We start from the raw sequence: 23,892 nt of genomic DNA, 5'->3' as shown, positions 1-23,892 counted from the left end.
AGGGGGATTTTGTGGAAGGATGGATCTAAATGGTAAGAGACCCGTGGTAGTGGTTTCACTCGCCCCAGAAACCATACCGACACCTTTTATATAAGGTGAGCGAGTCAGAATACTCTGACATTCCATTTTAGTTTTTTCTCTGGTAATGTTAGCAATATTTACCTTAGAAATGTGTGCTAAAGGGACATTTCACGAAGCGACACGGGCTGAGCCCAGAAATTATTGACCAAGCACTGGTTTCTTGAAGCACTGCATATATTAGAAAAAAGCTTAGTATCAACGCACTAAAAGAAACACTGACACCATACGTTGTCATGAGAGAGTGAGTGGACAGATTGAAAGAGAAAGAGAAAGAAGTAGAGAGAAAGAGAGTGAAAGAGAGAGAAAGAGAGGAAGAAGCAGTGAGAAAGAGAGAGAACGGACGCACTGGAAGTGGATGACATGTCACTTGGACAGCATATAATCCCTGCCACCCCGGTGGGTACCACAACCAACACTTACCCCCTGCCAATAACCCCAGACGGACCTAAGAGATCTATCCAACCTATTGTACATGCCCTGTCTACCCTATCAATTATACACGCCCTGCCTACTATAAATACCTGTAAACAACATATGTATCTTATTATTATTAATATTATTAGAGAATGGAAGTGTAATGAGCTTACAAAGATTTTTGAAAGAGAAAGTAATGACTATCATACACTGTATCATAATTGAAGGTAGTATGCTGTATGCATTCATGTTCATTATACTCCACCTAACCTTAAAGTCACAAGTACAAAAATATAATATTGGAACTTTCAAAAAGTTAGGATTATAATCACAGAATACAGAATACTTTTTAACCTGCCCTAGACTCAAAATTGATTTAGATAAGCTCTATCCTTTTACTTTTAAGGTAAGAAGCATTACAGGAAACTGTCTATTGGTGAAAAGCAATAAACTTTAGTAAAATTACAAGAGTGGCTATCTTACCTGTACTTAAAGTATCTGAATTTCTTCTCACATACATCAGCACTTATATCACAACCCTTTTCTTTCATCTCATCGGACACAGTTTTCCAGACATCAGTTGATTGGTCATCATTCTTATGATCCCTACAGAGTTTCAACAGCAAAAGCTTCCTACTGTGGGTCCAAATAACATCTGGAAACATCAGTACCAAACTAAATTTTACATAAATGGAGAAATGTCGAAAATTGAATTATGAACTGCAGTTTGAATAAATAGGGATACAGCTGGGGAGAAGAAGTTTGAATAATATTTTTGAGTGTCATTTGAAAATACTGATGACGATTAAAGAATTTATTTACATGTATTAAACATAGCACGACGGGAATCATTAGAAATACTCACGATTCTTTAATGAAACATCTTCATCCTGAGGACCTTCTTCTTCCTCCTCATGTGATTCATCTGAAACTATCAAATTACTATAAATCTTGATAAATACAAATTAGCACTAAATATACCCCTACAGTTCAACTCATAATAGTAAAATTTTAATACAGGCAGTCCCCGGTTATCAGTGGACTTCGTTATCAGCGATCCAGTTTTATGGTGCATAACATATCTAATAGAGGCGTCATAATGGTGCTTATGGCACTGATAACTGGTTAACGGCACCATAAGGCCATTATGGGGTCATAAATCACTGAGTTTCAGTTAATGGTGGTTTTCACTTACCGGCACCCCTCGGGAATGGAACCCCCGCCGATAAGTGGGGACTACCTGCACTTTACCTTAAGGTATTCCACACATTGCAAAGCAATTTATTTCAGGTGGTAGAAAAGATAACGGTACACTGGACAAGTGGAAGCAGGAAACATAAAAAAAAAATTTTTTTTTTTTTTTTCTTGGTGGAAAACTTTACACCATGTGAGGAAGCATGAGAGTCCTTTTTAATGAAAAAATTCCAAGATAGAGAGCCCCAGATACATTTAGAAACTGAACCATTAGTACTACAGGGATATGGAATGAAGCAATGCAGCTTTTATGGAGGGTAACCACAAACTCAGAAAAAAACAGGTTTTGATGCAAGAAAAATCTATTTTTTGTAGCTGCAGTAAGTCCTCAAAGGAGTTAATCTCTTTGTTTTCAACTATGCCTGTGGGACAGGGATTTACCATATAATCCACCTACCAACACAGAGTACCCGAATTCATTGGATGTCACGGCAGCAGTGTTTAAGGAACAATGCCTCTGATGACTACCTCGTAAGACTATAATAGGGATTTCACTTTTCTAATCAGGGATACTGTGGATCCCCTGTATTCGCACTCTAAGATTTGCAGACTCATCTATTTGCGGGTTTCTCTATGGATCACATCTACCCATTATTAGCTGGAAATTCGCCTATTCGCAGTATTTTTCACTGGAAAATATCCACTAATTACTATATTTTCATATCAATTTCATGACTAAATGCACTTTTTTTTTATAAAATTATAAAAATAGTCAGGTATAAGCATTTTTAGAGGGGTCTTAAGTATTCGCAAATTTTAGCTATGGGGGCAGGGGCTGATATGCATTCCCCGTGAATACAGGGGGTCCACTGTACTAAGATCATTCTCAGCCCATGCAGAGAAAGTGGCGTGACTATGATAGGGTGTACGAAACAAAGGGGCCATCTGGGATGTTTTCCACCACATCAAGGTAAACTTGGCAAGCTTGGACCAGTCACACTGTCTTAGCTGTAATTCTGAGTCCTTTTATAAGAACAGATTTCTTCTTCAAAGGGTGGTCCACAATTTTGGCCAGAAATGACAAGCCAGGGGACAACAGTAACAGTTAAGGATGTGGGTGATGAAAGCTGTCCCCATTTAAGATAGCTGGGATTCTGTGATGGTCAAAATGATTGCCTAATGGACCACCAAGGTGTAGTTGCATTAGGACTACTGAACTGAGACTGACAGGGGTAAAAGAAATTTAAACAAAGGACCAGGGAAGTGAATTAAATCTTCTTCAAAGGTGCACCCTTTAAAGAAATCGCTTTGATAGCACAGCCTTGTAGGACATTACTGTAAAAGCTGCAGTGCTTGTCCTCCTCAATTAGGTATTTTAGAAAATGTAAAACTGTTTCCACCAAGGCTCAACCAGCTCTCAGTGTGGAGGTAATCCAAGCACTCTCCATACAGATTAGTATTGCTGGGTGGATGGAGTCTGTAATTTTTCCATGAAGTCTGTAGTTTTTGCACCAGGTACCAAGCAATGTTAGGTGAATAATCTTCATAGTAGACTAGATTTTAAAAGTCCATGCATGAAGGCCACAGCTCAGAAAAGAGTATGAGTATAAAACTTTTCCTGTCTGGGATAAAATAGCGGACAGTATTATGATTGATTTTCTTGCCAACTATTGAAGCAGTAGGATTCTTTGGATAATTTGGGACCAGTAGGAGAGTGGTTCCATTGAAAGTTAGCAGTTTGTCAAATACCTTCGGAATTTGAGGCAATTAAAGAGAAAGAAAACGGTAAAATGTCATTTATTTGTTCCAGTCTTCTAGAAATTCATCTATTGACAGACTGTGCAGTTTTGGAGACACAGTTAAGTTTGATGGTTTTTGCCTGTGGCAAACAGGTCCACTTCCAGATCTTGACAGTGTCTGTTACAGCATTGAGCAACCCCATGAAGTGGACTGCTGACAAGAGCCATTTTTTGCCTAGGTTCTCTGTAGGACAGACAGTATGTCTGCACTGACAGAGGCTAAGCAAGAACTTGATCTCTTGATACAATTAATCACTGTCCTACTGTCTTCAACCAACAAAATGTGGGTCCAATTTTATGAGAAGCAGGAGGACAGTCATTAGCTATAGGAAACTGATATGGCACCTCCCCAAAAGAGGTGACCATCCTACTCCTAACTGACTATCCTCCCAATAGCCTCCCAAACCTGTCAAGGTGTATTACTACCACAAAGATGGAGGAACTGCCTAATTTCATGGGAAAACCTCAAATTAGGTAAAAGGCCTGTCCACATTCTGAAACATTGTTTGGAAACAAAGTTTGCAAACACTCTTTATCATATATTTGTTTCCCATCCAGAACAGACAACATTTAGTGATTCTATGTGTATATGTGCTATATATACACCTGTACAATGTATATATATATATATATATATATATATATAATATATATATATACATTGTACAGGTGTGTGTGTGTGTGTGTGTATATATATATATATAATATATATATATATATATATATATATATATATATATATATATATATATATATATATATATATATATATATATATATATATATATATATATATATATATATATATATATATATATATATATATATATACACACACACACACACACACACATATATATATATATATATATATATTATATATATTATATATTACGTAAATGATCTAACAAATACCAGAGAATAAACAAAATAAAGAAGAGGTCAGTATAACTGACTCGCTCACCCAAAATAAAAGAAGGGTGTTGGTATGGTCACTAGGGCGAGTGAGACCACTACCACGAACTTCTTGCCATTTAGAAATTTCCACAACAAATTCATCAAGGAGAGAGCTGACCCACAGAACGGGATGGCAACTACTACTACTGCAACCCACGCCAAGCCGACTGCCGCGCCTCTGGTGGCCATCCTGAAGTTAGCAATCAATCTTGGGCGAAGGGTTGGGAAGAGGTGGGATTTCGCTGGGCGACACGAACCAATCGCCCAGAAATAGATTTTTCCTACGTCAAAATCCTTTTTCTGGGCTCAGTTCGTGTCGCTGCGCGAAATAATACCAGAGAATTAGCACAAGATTGAAAAGAGTAGAGGGTCTCAATAAAACTAAAAACTTAACTAAATACTATAATTGGAACAAAATTGAAATATTCATACAAAATCTTCAGACAATTCTGAGTAAAGAATAATAACTAAATGTAACTTACATCTATAAATATTTACAAAAGTATTTACACAAGTTACAAGTATGAATATGTAAATTAACATGTGTGTGGAAAAAATTAACATAAATAACACACTCAATAAGTTTTATAGATACAAATCCATAAGGTAATAAACCATTGATAATGGGAGTGTGGAACCCTAGCATAAAAATAAGGGGACCACACTCTTAATGATAATATATACAAACATTTGTGGGTGACCCTAGCATAAAAATAAGGGACACACCACTAAACAATCATGAGAGCAGCTAAGACTCGAGAGCAAGTGTAGAGCAATATGGTAGGCTAGACAAACTGTTAGGTAAGGTAGGTAGAAAGGAGATCTGGATCTTCAATTGTACTACTAGGCAGAGTCAGGGGAAATTATGTTACCCGCTGCAACTGCTGAAAATTTCAGAGATTCCAAAGACTTCAAGTAGTGACGCTTAAATACTGTCGGCGATTTCCATCCAGTATATTTTTTCAAATCATCAAAGTTCATATGTTGAAAATAATTAGTTGAGGTGGCCACTGCCCTGACATCGTGTGCCTTAGGGAAAGATTCAGTGTTAGCTTGTTTAATAAAGTATAGGATCTGTTGCCTAATACCTTTAATTGATAAGGTACCACCTTTTTCTCTCCTAAAGAGGGGACCCGAAGAGGAGGAGGATGTCCTAGACAGAAAGGCTCGTAAGGTCATCACTGGACAAAGAAAAAGGTCTTGGGGAAGGGGAATGACTTTCCATGGTTCCCACCTCAACAAAGGATCCTCATTTTTTGCTAAAAAGCTGCGATCCGGAGAAAGCAGAACTTCTCCTGAGGGGAGAAATTCTAAATGACCCGAATCTCTGGATAGCACCGACAGTTCTGAAATTCTAGCTCCTGAAGCCAAGCTTAATAAAAATAATGTTTTTCTTAAGAGCATTATGAATGAACATGTCGTATTATCTGTATCTGAAGCCAGTTTTAGAACATCATTTAGAAACCATGACACTGAAGTAGGCCTTACGGAAGGTCTAAGTCTAGCACAAGCCTTGGGGATAGACGAAAAGTAAGAGTCTGTTAAGTCTATATTAAAACCCAACTGAAAGATCTTCTTCAAGGCTGACTTGTTTGTCGTAATAGTGCTAGCTGCTAACCCTTTTTCAAATAAGGACCTGAAAAAGGATATAGCTGAGTTGACTGTCATGATTTTAATGTCCGATTCTCTCAGGAAAGATGCCAACTTTCTAACTGCAGCGTCATACTGCCTCAAAGTTGAATCCCTTTTATCTGATTCTAAGAAGAGGATATTTTGTGGATCTATATTTGCATCCCTCTTGGCCGCAAACTTCATGAAGTCCATAAAGTTAGGGCTTTGAGAATTCCTGAGGAAGCGAACACAGTCTTCATTTGTACCCACTGGGAGAGTCTGGGATTGGGAATCCGAAGGGGACGAAGACCCAATTCCAGCAGCAGGGGGTACCAATTGCTCTTCGGCCAGTCCGGAGCTACTAGAGCTACCTGACCTTTGAAAGTCCTGAGTTTGTTCAGAACTTTCAGGAGAAGATTCACCGAAGGAAAGATGTAAATCTTTTCCCAGTTGTTCCAGTCTATGGATAGAGCGTCTGTGGCATAGGCCAGAGGGTCCAGGTTGGGAGCCACATAACAAGGAGTTTGTGGTTCGCTTGAGAGGCAAACAGATCTACTTGTAGACCTGGTACCCTCCGGAGTATCCATTGGAACAAACTGTTGTCCAGCGACCATTCCGACTCCAGTGGAACTGAAACGGGATAGAGCATCTGCTATAACATTCCTCACTCCGGCCAGATGGGTGGAGGAGAGGTGCCAACTGAACTTGTCCGCCAGGGAAAAGATGGCTACCATGACATGATTCAGGTGTCTTGACTTGGAGCCTCTCCTGCTTATGCAGTGAACTACTACTGTGCTGTCCAGAACTAACTTTACATGAGAGTTCTTTGGTGGAAGGAGCCTCTTCAGAGTCAGGAACACTGCCATTGCTTCCAATACATTTATGTGGAGCTGGCGGAATTGGGGTGACACGTTCCTTGAACTTTCTTGAACTGAGAATATCCTCCCCAGCGCTTAATGAAGCGTCTGTGTGGATAGTGATTCCCGGAGGAGGGAATTGAAGAGGCGCTGACATGGACAGATTCTTCATCTTTGTCCAAGGACGCAGACGATTTCGGAGAATTTGCGGTATTGCTGACAACTTGTCCCTGGATCTGACATTTGCTCTTGAGCGCCAGATCCTGGTTAAGTCTTTCAGTTTGGCTTTCATCAAGATGTTTTTCACTGAGGCAAACTGAAGGGAACCTAGGATTCTTTCCTGGTTTCTCCTTGAAGCATATTTGTACCTTAGAAATTGCTTCACTGACTTCGCTATTTCCTTTCTTTTGGTTACTGGAATCGACAGAGTGTGAGAAGATAGATTCCATTGAATGCCCAGCCATTGAAAGCAGGACTCCGGAGTGAGTCTTGACTTTGTCCTGTTTATCTGGAACCCCAGATATTCCAGGAACTGAATGACTTTCTTTGTGGCTTTGCGGCATTCCTCGACTGATGGTGCCCAAATCAACCAGTCGTCGAGGTACGCTACTACCATTATCCCTTGAGACCTTAGTTGTTGAACCACTACTTCCGCCAACTTCGTGAAACCCTGGGGGCTACGTTCAGACCGAAGGGGAACTACCTTGAAGGAGAATGCCTGGTCTCCCAGCTTGAAGCTAGGTAAGGGCGAAAGTGTCTTGCAATAGGGATATGATAGTATGCGTCTCTAAGATCGATAGAGGTGGTGACGGCCCCACGGGGAAGTAAGGTCCGCACCTGCGAGATAGTCAGCATTTTGAACTTGTCGCAGCGAATGGCCAAGTTTAACTGGGACAAGTCTAAGATTACTCTTCTTTTTAATGAGCCTTTCTTTGGCACGCTGAATAAACGACCTTGAAACTTTAATCGCTTGACTCTCGCTATTGCTCCTTTCTGAAGGAGTTCCTCTGCATACTCTGTCAATTCCTTCGATGGAAGTTGAAGGAACGGTCTGGGTGGAGGGGGGCCTCCGATCCAACTCCAACCCAGCCTTTCGACACAATACTTTGTGCCCATTGCTGAATCCCCACCGATGCCGAAGAAGAAACAGTCTCCCTCCTACCTTGGAGAATCTCACTGCTGCTGAGCCGATGACCTCCGCGGCGTCCACGGAAGTGCTTTCCCCTGTTAAGCAACCTTCCTGATCCTCTCTGACGAAAGGATCCTCTAGCTCTACTTCCCCTGGCGAACCGGTCGAAGTGTTGGAAGGCCTGGCCTTCGAACACCTGGTTAAATGCCGGGGAGACAGCATAGGACGTGGAAGGTTGAGCTTGTGGGGAAATCAGATAGATGGGCTGAGCCTGAGCTTTTGACGTGGAGGGCTGCCCTGGCTGAACGACCGGCACCACAGACACAGCCTGACTGAAGTGCTGAGGCTTCTTTTGGTAAGGCTGAAACCGTTTGGTCTTCTTCAGTTTCTTGCCTGTAAACGAAGGGTCTTCACGTCTTTTAGCGGAGAGGCCCCAACGGTCTTTGAGGCTTTGATCTTGAGGCCTCGTCTTGCTCCCGCTTTGAACCTCTCTAACCATCGCTTCTGGGAAGAGGTCTGCCCCCTAAATGTTGGAGGAGAGCAACTTATTCGGCTCATGCCGAATAGTTGCTTCCTGGAGGACATGCTTACGGTAGTTGACCCTCGCAACCACAAACTCGTACAAGTCCGATTGGACTGTACAAGTCTGTGATTTGGTCAACAGCTTGAATAGCGGCTCCGAAGCTTAAGATATGGCCGCTACCTCAGTCATTGCCATGGTGTTAATAGACCTGGCCAGCCTAATTCTAGCCTCAAACTCGGACTGAATGAGGCTATCGGGGAGTCTTGGAAGCTTCTCGCCGAACTGATCCATCGCACAGTTCGGCTTAAGCTTGCCTACCGAAAAAGTATTCGGCAGGTCTTCCACAAATCCCCAAGCGAAGGGAGCAAAGGGTGATGTGGGGTCCGCTTCCCTCAACTGGTGGCAAGGGTTTCTTCTCCCTTTAAGCCAGGCCGGGATGGTAACGCTGGCGATTTTAGTCAGGAAAGGAAGAGGAGTCTCTTCCTCCATCGTAAAGATGGTGAAAGGACTCTTGAATGCCTGGATTCTGGTGTTGGAACAGTCCATTTCATCCAGACACCGGAGCCACTCTCTCTGAGCCTGGTCCCTGGAGTACAGCACTGTCTCCCTAGGAACCTTATCCTCCCTATTCATAGCAGCCTCCATCAGCCTGGCGTAGCCAATGAACGGAGGTTGAAGATTCTCTGGGTAAAACTCGAAGTCTTCAATCCTTCGAGTACCACACTCCGGGATAGAAATGAACCCGTCCTGGAAAGGAACGTAGGAAGCTACTCTCCAGGGATTGTTCATGGAGAATGGAGGGAGAGAATCATGAGGAGGGAGCTGGAGTAGGCCTGCGCCAGGTGCCGGAGAGGCAGCTTGAGGGGCCTGATTGAAGCCAGACAAGATTTTCCTGAGTGGCAATCCTGTCCGACAACTGGGAGAACATCTGCTCCATACTCGTCCTCAGGGACCCTACCAAGTCTCCCATCTGCTGCATCATCCCGACGGAGAAAGCGTTGGGATCGAAGCTAGGAACAGACGTCGACGTGGACGGGTAAGTCACCAGAGGTACCGTAGGGGAAGGAGAGACCACTGACTCCGCCAGAGTACGGGGTCTCTCCTTGGAGGACTTGCTCTTCGAGACTCTAAGAGCCTGAAGCAGATGACTTACCCTTCTCTGCTCCGGGATTAGAAGCCGAAGACTTACGAGAGGAAGACGCCGAAGAAGTCTTTTTAGACAACGACGTCTTAGTCAGAGTTTTCTGCGCTCTGTGACCCTTCACTTTGGGAACCACAGAAGCACTGGGCGTAGTATACGAGAGCTCTGCTCCCGTAAAGCCCTAGAAGGAAGCAGGAGAAGCAGCAGGAGAAGAAGATCCAGTGGCGCCCAAGGGAAGCCCTTGAGCGTCCAACGTACCTACCTCGACCAACAGATCATTTACACCTACCATAGGCTCTACATTTAAATCTAAAGTGGCGACCTCCGCCGAGATATCCTGGCCTGGTTCCTTCAGACACTGGGCGACCTGCCGTTGGATCACCGTCATCGTCGGGGCTGCCTCCGCCGGGTCGACGTACCCCGTCGGCTTGCCGCCGGAGAACAGCAGGACAGCCATCCTCTTCTCTAGGATGTAGGGCTGTCCCTTGGCGGCGTTCTTCCCGAAGCCGCCGACCCAAGCTCTCAAGGTTGCAAGAGCAGTCTCTCTAACCACGGCAGCCTGGAAGAGAGGGTGTCTATTAGATTTTAGGCTAAAGTTGAGGTTCAACCTTAGAATAAAATAAGCTTAAGACTAGACAGTATCAGCATACAGTGGGGCCTCGTTATCCGGGAGGGATGGGGCCCAGAACCCCCCATGATAAGTAAATACCCGTGTTATCCTGATAACCCCCTCAAAAATTGCTTAAAACTGCCTACTTTAATAGTTAACCCACCCAAGACCGCTATTCCAATGTTTATAACTGCCTACTTTAGTTCGAACACCAAATATGTTTTCAACTATCACCTAAAACTAAATTCAATACAGTTTTAAAGTTATTTTACAAAATTAGCCTTAAAAAATAAATGTAGTATATGTACTACTGTACATATGTAGCCTACTAGCCTATGGATTACTGCTAGAAGCCTACATACGCATGGTGGGCCTCTTTTTATTTAACAAGGAAAGAGAGGATGAGTGGTAAGCGAACTATCAAAATAATGTAAATCATATGGGTACTCACCAACAATCCATGTTGACAAAAGATGGCGACGATTTTGTAGTGCAACCGTCAGTAATATAATAACGATAATGCTACCAGCAGTATGCAGCGAAACATCTCTTCCCTTCGTCACAACACATGTTAATATATTCCACATAAAAACCTTCATCTGACCTTTAGGCGTCTTTCCCATAAGAATAAAAGAATCAGGGCTTTTGGATGCCACATAATTAACTCTAACTCGTTTATATGGGTACAATTTAAAGAATGCGCCGCACACCACACTTCAAAACAACAACAAACAAAACTTGGACAAACGTGGGTAGGCCAGTGTTGCCAACTGGGAATGGCAATTTCTTGCTAGATTTTGCTCCATAAAAGGCTAAAAAAAATCACATACCGTATATACTCGAGTAACGTGCAATCTCTCATATCATGCGACCCCCAAATTTTCACCAATAAACAGTGGTTTTGTCATGTATCTCATGTATCATTCGAGTTCCTTTTCCGAGAGCGTCAGTTCATAAGGTTGGTGGTTTAGCCTGCTAATGGCAGAGTCATTCAGATGTGTGCTGCTGCTAGTCAAGTTACGGTAATTTTCTTATTAATCTCGAGAATTGAATAGAAAATCTCAAGATTAAAAAAGAATCCCAAGATAATAAAATAATTGTAAAAATAACATAACACGCCTTGGAGTCTCTCTCTCTCTCTCTCTCTCTCTCTCTCTCTCTCTCTCTCTCTCTCTCTCTCTCTCTCTCTCTCTCTCTCACGTACTATAATTTGAGTCTTTCACCAACGGGTATCAGTAAATGTGTAGACATTGTGTACGTGTTTAAAAAAATGTGCAGTACACACACATTCCGATGTTTCGGGTTTTGGAATTTTTCAGATTTCGGAAATGTGAGGTCAGATGCATAATCAAACAAACACCACTACTGCAGCAAAAAAATTTTTTCCCTTTATGTTTTTCATTATTGTTATTTTGTCATGTATCTCATGTATCATTCGAATTCCTTTTCCGAGAGCGTCAGTTCATAAGGTTGGTGGTTTAGCCTGCTAATGGCCGAATCATTCAGATGTGTGCTGCTGCTAGTCAAGTTACGGTAATTTTCTTATTAATCTCGAGAATTGAATAGAAAATCTCAAGATTAAAAAAGAATCCCAAGAGAATAAAATAATTGTAAAAATAACACGCCTTGGAGTCCTTAATCATTCTCTCTCTCTCTCTCTCTCTCTCTCTCTCTCTCTCAAGTCTTTCACCAATGGGTATCAGTAAATGTGTAGACATTGTGTGCGTGTTTAAAAAAATGTGCAGTACACACACATTCCGATGTTTCGGTTTTTGGAATTTTTCAGATTTCGGAAATGTGAGGTCAGATGCATAATCAAACAAACACCACTACTGCAGCAAAAACATTTTTTCCCTTTATGTTTTTCATTATTGTTATTTATTAATTACAGTTTATTTTAAATAAATTAATATAATACTGTTAAATGAATGTGAGATAATTAAGATCACCTATAATAAAATAGTGGGACAATTAATACCATATGTTCACTAATAGGTATTATTTTCAAAACAAACATTCTGTAAAACACAAAAAATATATGTACATAACAATCAAAATATAATAATGTTTTGCAGTTCAACTTGTGAATTTTAACAATAAGTATGACTATATAAGGGATTTTGACGTAGGAAAAATCTATTTCTGGGGGAAGACCTGTGTCGCCCGATGAAAAATCCCTGTAACTCATTTTTCTAGTATAAATAATACTCTTAATATACCAGAGAAAAAAGCTAACATGGTTAAGCTGAAGTTACTACCCTCAGCGCGAGCACCCAAAGGGTGTCGGTATAAGTATAGGGGCGTTGTGTTACCACAAACCACAGGACTTCTGCCATTTAGAAAGTTCCTCTCCAAAACTCCCTGTTGGTGGGAGCCATTACAATGAAAACTACCACCAACCGACCCCGCTCGCCACTACTACTAATACCCACGCGCTTCAATCCATTCCTGGAAGTAATTCTATAAACTTGGATTAGCCAGCGGGTGGGAAGTGCAGTGAAGAGGGTAGGGTTCATCGGGCGACACAGGTCTCCCCCCAGAAATAAATTTTTCCTACGTCAAAATCCCATTTTCTGGGATCGACCTGTGTCTTGCCGATGAAAAAATACCAGAGAATGAAATACAAGTTTAGCATAGATATATATATATATATAGAAATTAGGGTTAATAATACCCGGAATAAAAATTCTTAACCAGTTTAATTGTTATAGTTAAACATATAACTTAAAACTAATAATAAGATAATAATGATAATTCTGAAAGTACTACAAAGTGAGCATAGAAAACTTGTAATAAAGGAAATTATCCTTTCAAAACCTTAGACTTAACAAATGATCTAAGACTAAGGAAAACATCATCATAATATATAAGAATTATAAAGTAATATATATACATATTTACACTGGCATACAATAATCCGGCAGCGGGGTCAACAAGCAACGCCTAGCCCGATCCGGAGAAAGTATGTGGGGAGAGTGAGCGAGCCATTTAGGTAGTAAGGGATAAAGGATAGGGAGATAAGGTAGGGAGAGCTGTCAATTTGTACTTCAGAAAACCTACCACAGCTCCAAGCTGCCACGCTGAGAATTTTAGGGCCTGCAAATTCTTCAGGTAGTGACGTTTTAAATACTGCTGGGGATTTCCAACCTGTATACTTTTGGAGTTCCTCAAACTTCATGTTTTGGAAATAATTAGTTGAGGTGGCAACTGCACGGATATCATGAACATGTGGAACTAAATCCGGGTTAGCCTGTTTAATAAAATAAAGTATCTGCTGCCTGATCCCTCTTAGAGTAATCGTGCCCCCTTTTTCTCTAATAAAAAGAGAGCCCGATGATATTTGAGAAGTTCTGGTCATAAAGGTTTTAAGTGTATGAACAGAACATAAGGATTTATCTTCTGGAAGGGGTAGAATTTCCCAAGGAGTCCATCTATTTAGTGGGTCCTCATTTTTTGCTAAGAATTGTCTATCTGGTGAAAGTAAGACTTTTCCAGATGGGAGGAACTCGACATGTCCTGGATCTCTAGACAGAGCTGACAATTCTGAAATTCTAGCACCCGAAGCCAGAGCTACTAAAAATAGAGTTTTTCTCAGTAGAGCTGAAAAGGGGCAGTTATCATTGTCTAAATCTGATGCAAGTTTAAGAACATCATTCAAAAACCATGAGATAGATTGAGGGCAGCTAGTTGGTCTCAAACGTGCACAAGCTTTTGGGATAGAAGAAAAGTATGTGTCGGATAAATTAATATTGAAACCTATTTGAAAAATCTTTCTTAGGGCAGATTTAATTGTGGTAATAGTGCTGGCAGCTAAGCCTTTCTCATGTAATGATCTAAAGAAAGAAATTGTAAGGTTGGTATCCATCTTTTGAATGTTGCTACCTTTTAAAAATATAGCCAATTTTTTCAATGCAGAATCATAGTCTAATTGTAGAATCTCTTTTGTCTGATTCTACAAACAGAATATTTAATGGATCTATATTTGCTTCCCTCTGTGCTGCAAACTTCATGAAGTCCATAAAGTTAGGGGACTTAGAATCCTTGAGGAAGCTGACACAGTCTGCATTTGTACTATCTGTGTTAGATTTGGAGATGGAATCTTCTGGGGTTTGAGATTCATCTCCATGAGAAGGGGATACCAATTGCTCTTCGGCCAGTTGGGTGCTACTAGTGCTAGCTGGCCTTTGAATGATCTTAGCTTGTGTAGAACTTTTAATAGAAGGTTTACTGGGGGAAAGAGATAAATTCTCTCCCATTCGTTCCAGTCCAGAGACATTGCATCGATCGCAACGGCGTTGATGTCTATGTTGGGAGCTACATAACAAGCTAATTTGTGATTGGACTCCGTGGCGAAGAGATCCACCTGGAGATCCGGGATCTGAGTTGTGATCCATTGAAAGGACTTGTTGTCCAGTGACCATTCTGATTCTAGTGGATTCATCCTGGACAGTGAATCCGCTATTACATTCCTCACTCCTTCTAAATGAACTGCTGACAGATGCCAGTGGTTCTTTTCTGCTAGGAGGAATATTGCTATCATTACATGATTCAACTTGTTGGATTTGGAACCTCTCCTGTTGATGCAATGACTACTGTCATGCTGTCTGAGATTAATCGAAGTTGGATCTTCTTGGACGGTTGTAATTTCTTCAATGTCAAGAATACTGCCATTGCTTCCAGTATGTTGATGTGGAATTGACGGAATGTTTCCGACCATGTTCCTTGTACTTTCCTGAGGGAGGAGTATCCCCCCCCAACCGTTCAGTGATGCATCTGTGTGGATGATCAGAGATGGGGGAGGAAATTGCAACGGAACTGATTTGGGTAAGTTCCGTCGCTCCGTCCATGGAAGAAGTCTCTTTTTAGAACATCTGGAATTTTGGAAATTTTGTCCCTGAATCTGAGATTTGCTCTTGATCTCCAAACCTGATTGATATCCTTTAATCTGGCTTTCAAAAGAACATCCGTCACAGATGCAAATTGAAGGGAGCCTAGGATCCTCTCTTGCTCCCTCCGAGATGACCGTTTGTTTTTGATAAAGCGTTTTGTAGCTTTCACTATTTCTTTGACCTTGGTCGGTAGAGATAGCGTGTGTTTGTTCAGGTCCCACTGGATTCCTAACCATTGGAATCGAGATGCCGGAGTTAGTCTGGATTTCTTTATATTTACTTGGAACCCCAAATATTTTAGGAATTCCAGGACTTTGGTCGTTGACCTTCGACACTCCGCTTCGTTGGTTGCCCATATTAACCAATCGTCCAGGTAGGCTACTAATAGTATTCCTTTCTTCCTCAATTCCTGAACTACTGCTTCTCCTAGTTTTGTGAACACTCTGGGTGCTACATTGAGTCCGAAAGGCATTACTTTGAAGGAGTAAGCTTTCTTGCCTAGTTTGAATCCTAGGTACGGAGAGAAGTTTCTGGCTATTGGGACGTGATAGTACGCATCTGTAAGATCTATAGAGGTGGTGACGGCCCCACGGGGAAGTAAGGTCCATACCTGTGAGATTGTCAGCATATGGAACTTGTCGCAATGAATGTAAGAATTCAGCCGAGACAAGTCCAAGATTACCCGTCTTTTGTTTGAGTCCTTCTTTGGGACAGTGAACAAACGTGCTTGAAATCTTATGCTCTTCACTCTCTTTATGGCGCGTTTCTGAAGAAGATCCTTTGTATACTCTAAGAGGTCCTCTGTTGGTATTTGGAAAAAGCTGATTGGAGTGGGAGGGCCCTTCTCCCACTTCCAGCCTAGACCTTTCGATATTATACTGTGGGCCCATGGACTGAAGGTCCATTGGGCCCTGAAGTGATACAATCTCCCCCCTACCTGGGAGATTTCACTGGTTGGCTGCTGGTCTGGCTCCTCTCCCCCCTCGGAAACCTCTTCCTCTGGCTCCACCTCGTAGTCGAGAGCCTCCTCTGGCTCGGCTACTCCCAGCATGTCCTCTATATGGGTGAAAGTTACCCCTCGCCTCATATGTAGGGTTAAATGCTGGGGAAGCCACAACCTGGGATGAGTTCGAAGGTTGAGGTTCCGAGGAAGGTTGAACCAAGACATATTGCGTGTGTTGTTCTTTGAAGTGGACGGCACTGCTGGCACATATCCGTGAGGACGTGCCGTCTGGTAGGGGTCATATCTTTCTTGCCTTCTTCTTTGGCTGCTGATGAGAAGGCGCATCAGGTTGCCGCTTGAAAGGAAGACCCCACCTTACTCTAAGGCTCTGGTTAGCCCTAGAGGCTTCGTGCAAAATGTTGTTCACCTCCTCTTTGGGGAAGAGGGTTTCTCCCCAAATGGAGGATTTGATGAATCTATTTGGTTCATGTTTAATGGTTGTACCAGCTAAAACATGTTTTCTGCAGGCCCTCCTTGCTACAGCAAAGTCATATAAATCTGACTGGAAGGCCTGTAGTAGATCTTTCGTCAGTACACGAAAGACCTGCTCATCTTCATAGGTGTTCGCCAATAGCTCCACCGATGTGACGGAGCTGAGGGACCTGGCTAACCTTGTCTTCGCCTCAAACTCCGCCTTGATCATATGGTCGGGGAGTTTAGGCAATCTTTCTGAGAACAAGTCAGAAGCACACTCCGGCTCCAATTTACCTGCGGTAAAAGTTGCCGGAGCGTTGTTCCAAGCGTCCAGTCCTGTGGGTAACAGCAGAGATGTAGGCTCTGTCTCCCTCAGTACTGGCATTGGCTTGTCCTCAACGATTGCTTGTAAGGTTAGTTCCGCCACCTTAGATGTGCATGGTGACGGAATCACTTCGGGAGTGACAAACATCGTGTATTTCCCTTTAAAAGGTGTCAATTTTGTATTGACACAATCAAGTTCAGAGAGACACCGGACCCAGGCAGCTTGGGCCTGCTCTCTAGGGAAGATCACGGTTTCTTTGGGTACTTTGTCTACCCTGACTAGCGCATGTTTCGCTAGTCTGACAAAGCCCGGGAAGGGGAACTGCATCTGGGTGGGAAGAGTTTCAAAATCCTCGATGGGTCGTGACCCGCACCCCTCGATAGTCAACCTCCCTTCGGCGAAGGGAGCGTGTAGGGCCAACCTCCAAGGGTTGTCGTTCTCAAAGGGGGGGAGCTTTGAGGCATCCGGCACCATCATGGATAGGGCTGGTGTTCTGAAGTGTAGGAGACCGGAGAGCATCTCCTCGATTGGCTTAATTCTCTCCGTCAATGACGAGAGAGCCTGGTTGGAGACATCCGGTGTTGGCCCGAGGCATGCTTCTAGCATCTGATCAATAACTCCAGTGACTGTGGCTAGCAATTGTTTAGTAAAGTCAACTGGATCGAAGAACTGTTCCGCCGCCTTCGATAATGTACCTGTCCCTTGTGCAAGGGAAGGATCTGTGGCAGCAGGCACAATGACGGATGAAGTCGACGGCTGTGAAGCCGAAGAATACTCCTTCGCCGCTGGCGGAACAGACTTCGTAGCCTTCTTTTTCAAAGATTTCTTGATCTTTGGAATGACTGACAGCATTCCTTTTTTGGTGGTGGGCTTCGAAAAGCCCTTAAAGGATGGGGAAGAAGCAAGGGAAGGAGAAGGACTAGGGTTGGAGGTCGCTCCACTTACCTCCCCACCTACCTGTTCCTCCGTGATCATGGGTTCGGCGTTGATATTGATCCCCGCCACATCATCCATAAGCTCCTGCTGTTCTTCCATGGTGGTAGCCGTCTTAGCTCTGATAGCTGCGATGAGGGGTCCGGCGATGTCCCTGGCCACTGCGGTCGTCAGTGTGGCCCCCGAAAAGATCATGGCACAAAGATCCGCGTCAAGGACGTATGGCTGGCCTTTCGGGACGTTCTTCCCGAACCCCCCAACCCACTTGCGGAGGGACGCTCTGGCATCTTGGTACGATGTCGGGTCTGTCTGCAAATAAGGTATGAATAGTAGTTGTTCTGTCAAACTATCTAGAAAGCTTATAACTAAACTCTTTAAATATTTGAGGTTAAATCCAAAAGATCTTACCTGCTCGTTCGACATGACATTAACCAAGTCGTAACACACGGTGCAGGCGTCAGGATGCCAGACCACGTAGTTCTCTAACTGGACAGCGCAGTTGGCGTGGGTCCGGCAAACTACGTGGCCAAAGGAGTTCACCAGTGTTGCGGGACAACCCTCCGCCTGGCAACGGACCACCTGTAATGTGAAAAATCTCAATGAGTTTTTCGTCATTGGTTAAAATATCAACGAAATAATTCGTCGTTAAAATATTTTTATTTAAACATCTAGTAATTATTTCCAGAGTTCAGCAATATGATAACGAATTATTTCGTTACCGAAATAATTCGCAAAAAGATATAAGATATCCATAACCAAATAAAACTCGTAAGTTTCTGTACAATGTTGACGAAGTATTCCGTCATTAGAATGCTTCATAAACAACACAACACTAGGTATGGATCATATGATCAAGACTATTGCTAGATGTCGGCGGAATATTTCGTCTCCGAAATACTCCGTAACGACAACTGATACTCTTAGAAAACCTTACAAAAACTGTCGGCGGAATAATTCGTTAGAAAAATTCCGAACCGACGTAAATACAATACAAAAATAAGTAAATATAGACTTAACATAGTAGGCTTATAAACTAAAAATTCTTAAAGTATACACTGATAATTCCTTAAAGAGGTATGCCTAATCCTACGCCGAACTTCGTCGGTGGCGGAGATGCGAACATCCCGTCTAATATTGATTAGGAAGTCATTGTAAGTTAGATAATGGAATATCTCTAAAGTTGCCGAAGCAAGGAAAACATCAGTTGAGGTTCGGCATTTCATGTACAATACTAAAATGCTTATAGTATATACTGATAATTCCTAAAGAGGCATGCCTAATCCTATACGCCGAACTTCGTCGGTGGCGGAGATGCGAACATCCCGTCTATTATATCGACTAGAAAGCCATTGTATATAGATAATGGTATACCTCTAAGTAGCCGAAGCAAGGAATGCATCAGTGAAGTACGGCAATACCGAACCTCATGTACAATACGATATACCCTGCCCTTAATTATTTCATTAATATTTAACTCTGTACGCCGAGGCTCCAGAGATAGAAATAAAAGCATTGAATGAAATAATAAGAGGGAAGCAGTGGCTCGAGATGTCTGGCTCTACCCCTGGTTGAAGTTGGATACCATTCCTAGGCTATAGCCAGGACCTCGTAAAGCCGTGGCTCGTTCGATCCAAGGTGGCCCAACCCGGACAGGAGGTATCCAGTAGGCTGGGCGTAAAGTCTGGGGCTCTACCACTTGTAGTTGGTCCATTCCTAGGCTATAGCCTAGGACCATCGCTAGCCGTGGCTCGTTGCGATCCAAGGTGGTCCAACCCGGACAGGAGGATATCCGGTAGGCTGGGCGTAAGTCTGGCTCTACCACCTTGTTGTAGTTGGATACATTCTGCTATATAGCTAGACCATGCCTAGTAAGCCGTGGCTCGTAGGATCCAAGGTGGTTCAACCCGGTCAGGAGGATATCCAGGTAGGCTAGGCATACCAAACCACAACATAGGGTATAATCACAATAATATAGGGTGCATAGGAGAATCTCTAAACTAGGGCTAATCTACAACACCTTTAAAAACGCCTAAAATGCCCAACATAATGGGGTTGTACACTCGACCTAGCTAATACGCATGTTTATGAAAAACTACTCTCTAGGACGAGAAAACCGGTAATAAGCATAATAGGCTTATAATACAAGGATAAAAGTGGTTAAAAACCATGTATCCAGTAAGGATCAAATATGGTTAAGATAAGCCTAGGAACGAGATAGCTCACGAGCACCAAATATAAAATTGCTAGAATAAGCCAAAACGAAATAAAAAGTAACCGATACCTAAAATATATAGGAAATCGCATTAATAAAAAGAAGTTAAACCTATAAATATAATTGAAAAATATGTCGTGCGGAAAATGTGTTGCTATGCCGACGCGGAAATGGCGGCCCAGCCGGTCGCACCCCCAACTTATTTTGAGGGGCTAAGGCCAATAGCATACTTAATTACACAAAATTTTGTAATAAAACCAAATTGGAGTACTCAACTTGGAAGCAGAAGCAGCTTGGGCGTTCATCTCCATCGGATGCACAAAATATCCACAGATAAGAAAGGGGTGCAGGAAAACAGCAACAGTAAGCCGCACGACTCTTACAGGAATGATTTAAAGCTCGTGGGTATTAGTAGTAGTGGCGAGCGGGGTCGGTTGGTGGTAGTTTTCATTGTAACGGCTCCCACCAACAGGGAGTTTTGGAGAGGAACTTTCTAAATGGCAGAAGTCCTGTGGTTTGTGGTAACACAACGCCCCTATACTTATACCGACACCCTTTGGGTGCTCGCGCTGAGGGTAGTAACTTCAGCTTAACCATGTTAGCTTTTTTCTCTGGTATATTAAGAGTATTATTTATACTAGAAAAATGAGTTACAGGGATTTTTCATCGGCAGACACAGGTCGATCCCAGAAAATATATTTCACCATATCGATCTTGAAGTTGAAGAGTTGTAAAATTCTGAGGATGGTCCGGGAAAAGGATTTGTACTTTGTGATTACGTATCGCTACAACACCATGTGGTATTTTCATACCACTATATTGATGACGCATCGCTACGACACACTGGTATTTTTCATACCACTATACGTTAAATTAAAATGATCATATTATATTATTGTTTTCACGAAGGAATAAACATGGTAACGTTCAAACCTAGTGCCATCCATGGCATATGTCTATAAATAGAACAGAAGCAGAGGGCAGTCATTGGATAACAGATCTCCATGGCTACCAACCAACCAATCAGGTGTTAGTTATACTACTCTGTAATTTCTTAGAATGAACATTTACACACACGAAGCTAACGATGATGTGTGTGTTTTGCATACAGTACGTAGTTTTAGTTTTTATTAGTGTAAGTATTTTACTGATTTCATGAAGAATAGAATGATTCCTTCTCATTACTTTGAATGCAAAATGGCTTGAAGATTCTTCCGCAAAAAGAAGAGAAAAAAAATTTCTTTAGAAGATGATACCTATTTACTAACGCGGTTGACATACCTTCAAAACAAAATTCAGCTCTTTAATCTCTGGAAAAATGTTAATCTTTCTGTCTGCTGGTCACACCCTTTACATCCCCGGCGACTAACAACAACAAAATTTTTGTTTGTTTTATCTTCCAAGGTGTAGGTATTACCTGTAGGGACAGCACATTTTTTAACAGTATGCCCATACACACACAGTTGCGAGTGTGCTAATACCTATTGGTTTCAGAGACTCAAGTTAGAGTAAAGTTGAGAGGAGAGAGAGAGAGAGTTCATCCTAGATGGCCTTGGTCATCTCTCTAATCTCTCGAGGAATGTTAAGATTTGTTCCCCGCCATTTGCATTATTTTGGTTTATACATGTTTAACTGTTCTAGATTAACCATCTATAATTTCCAAATCAGTTGATTAAGGCACAATACCGAAGGATTTTTTACTTTTTGTTTTACTCGGTAAAAAGAACATTTGTTACTTGAACTATTTTTTTTTTTAGGATACACAGGTAAGTGAAAATTTATTAAAGTAAATGCGTTGATTTAAAGGAAAACATTATTTTGGTTGTTTTATCACTGCCACAAACCCATAACAATGCAGTGTATGTATGATAATTCTAAACTATTATTCACTACCAAAATAACGATGATATTTTGTAATGAAAATGAATGTTACATATATTCCAAACATTATTACTACGTTGCATGAATAGTACTATAAAAATTTCGAAAGATAATCTTGCTGTGAACGGTACCATAATTTGATTTTCATATACGTACGTACCTTTTGTCAGCTGGCTGGCCTTGCATAGATAAAAGTTGATTTCACTGATATGGAATTACTCCACGAATAGCCTTTTTATTGAATGAGATGACGTAATATATAAGGTAAAAAATGCTTTTACATATTTCGTTTACGCTTCGTCGCCAATAACAAACAGCAATACTTACGATAATCTATGACAAATAGAGTTTGTATGACTTCATTGTTCAGAGAAGTTATATACGAATACTGCCAAAATAATAATGAAGTTTGAATTAATTTTAGCCTTAATGTTATTACTACCATAATTACACTACTACTACTATTAAAATTTCTAAAAGTTTATCAAACAAAAAATGTCGCTTTGAACGCAACCGTATACATAAACGATTTTTGTAAAGTTATATGCTTACATTTTGTGGCTGGCCACTCCGACGATAAGTTGAGTGCAGTGATGTGGAATTATTCTTTGAATAGGCTATTTATTATGAAGATATGACTATAATATAGAAGGTAAGAATGGTTTTATTACCTTTATTGTCAGTTAATATCATAATGTGAATCTGTTCGTGTACGTTGGTGGTTATCGCACAGCAACTACGCTTAGCCTACCAATGAACGTTGTATATAAACCTTGAATAGGCTATTTATTTCGAAGATAGGACAATAATATATTAGGTGAGAATGGTTTTATTACCTTTATTGTCAATTAATATCATAATATGAGTCTTTAAATGTATGTTGGTAGTTATCGGACCACGGCCGAGGGTTAGCCTAGCGAAAAACATCGCATACGCAACACGACAAACCCGTGATGCAGCGATTCATACCAGCAATGTAGCATGAGAAGCGGTCCAAGAAAAAACCTGTGATTAACTGGATCCGTGAATACTGATCCGTGAATAAGCGATGCCCCACTGTATATTCCATAATATTAGGCGGGAACTTGAGCTTAAAACATATTTCAGAATTTATATCGTATGTATATACTGATGGAAAATACTTACCCCGTCCGAAAACTGACTCACGAGATCGTAGCAGATCGTACACGTCTCGTGGAACCAGACTTGCAAATTCCCGTGAGGAGTCAAACACGGAGCACGAGACCTGCAGACCTCATGCCCGCAGGGGTCCTGGAGCACAGCGTTGCACCCCGGGTGCTCACAGTTGGTAGTCTGTAAGTGGAAGGATACATGAGTATCGATATAACACTCACAGGGCTACTCTAGTACTCCGTTGCATGCCGGAGAATGATAAATTTTTGGGCATAACCCCTCCCCTATCACCTTAATAGGCATAAAATGAAGACTCCGGTGTAGGCCGGAGAATGAAAACACCAAGGCAGGGGAGGAACCCAGCTTAAGGTAACTTATAAATAACTTATAATTTACTTAAGCATAAAACAGTTAAAATAAATCCAGAGAACGACTCCGAATCGCGGCGCTGTCCGACTCCGCCGGCTACGCTGGAGAGACGGGACGGTGTAAAGCAAAAGTGACCAACTGAAACACATACACTACGCCGGCAGGCGGGGCTACCATACCTCCCCCCCGTAAACGATGGGACTCCAGGAAAGAGAACAGAGATCCGTCATCACGGGGGAGAAGGCGAGGAGAAGCGAAAACAGTTCCCGAGCATACAGCGGAGCGCCGGAGCAACAAAGGCGGGGGGAGGCCAACCCCCCAACTCCGTCACAGCGAAGCACCACCGAAACCAGGGAGACAAGGTCACTCCCAGCCAAGTGTCTGTCCAGACTCCCCTACTCCCTCCGTGTAGGGAG

The 23,892-nt window shown here is 42.1% G+C and overlaps 1 protein-coding gene across 9 annotated transcripts in view; it reads right to left on the bottom strand.

Annotated features, from left to right (window-relative positions):
* Positions 1-23,892, bottom strand: part of LOC135200242 (uncharacterized) — a gene marked incomplete at its 3' end in the record, with an annotated part of 370,718 nt that overhangs the window by 93,119 nt on the left and 253,707 nt on the right. For 7 of the 9 annotated variants that reach the window (XM_064228699.1, XM_064228698.1, XM_064228697.1 and 4 more), the window contains 2 exon segments: positions 979-1,150; positions 1,361-1,426. In XM_064228699.1, the coding sequence (XP_064084769.1) occupies positions 979-1,150; positions 1,361-1,426 (238 nt within the window). 9 annotated transcript variants of the gene reach the window in all.

This window comes from Macrobrachium nipponense, chromosome 26, assembly GCF_015104395.2.
Source record: "Macrobrachium nipponense isolate FS-2020 chromosome 26, ASM1510439v2, whole genome shotgun sequence".
Taxonomy (NCBI): domain Eukaryota; kingdom Metazoa; phylum Arthropoda; class Malacostraca; order Decapoda; family Palaemonidae; genus Macrobrachium; species Macrobrachium nipponense.
The sequence above is the reverse complement of the archived record's forward strand: the minus strand, read 5'-3'. Positions and strand labels throughout refer to the sequence as shown.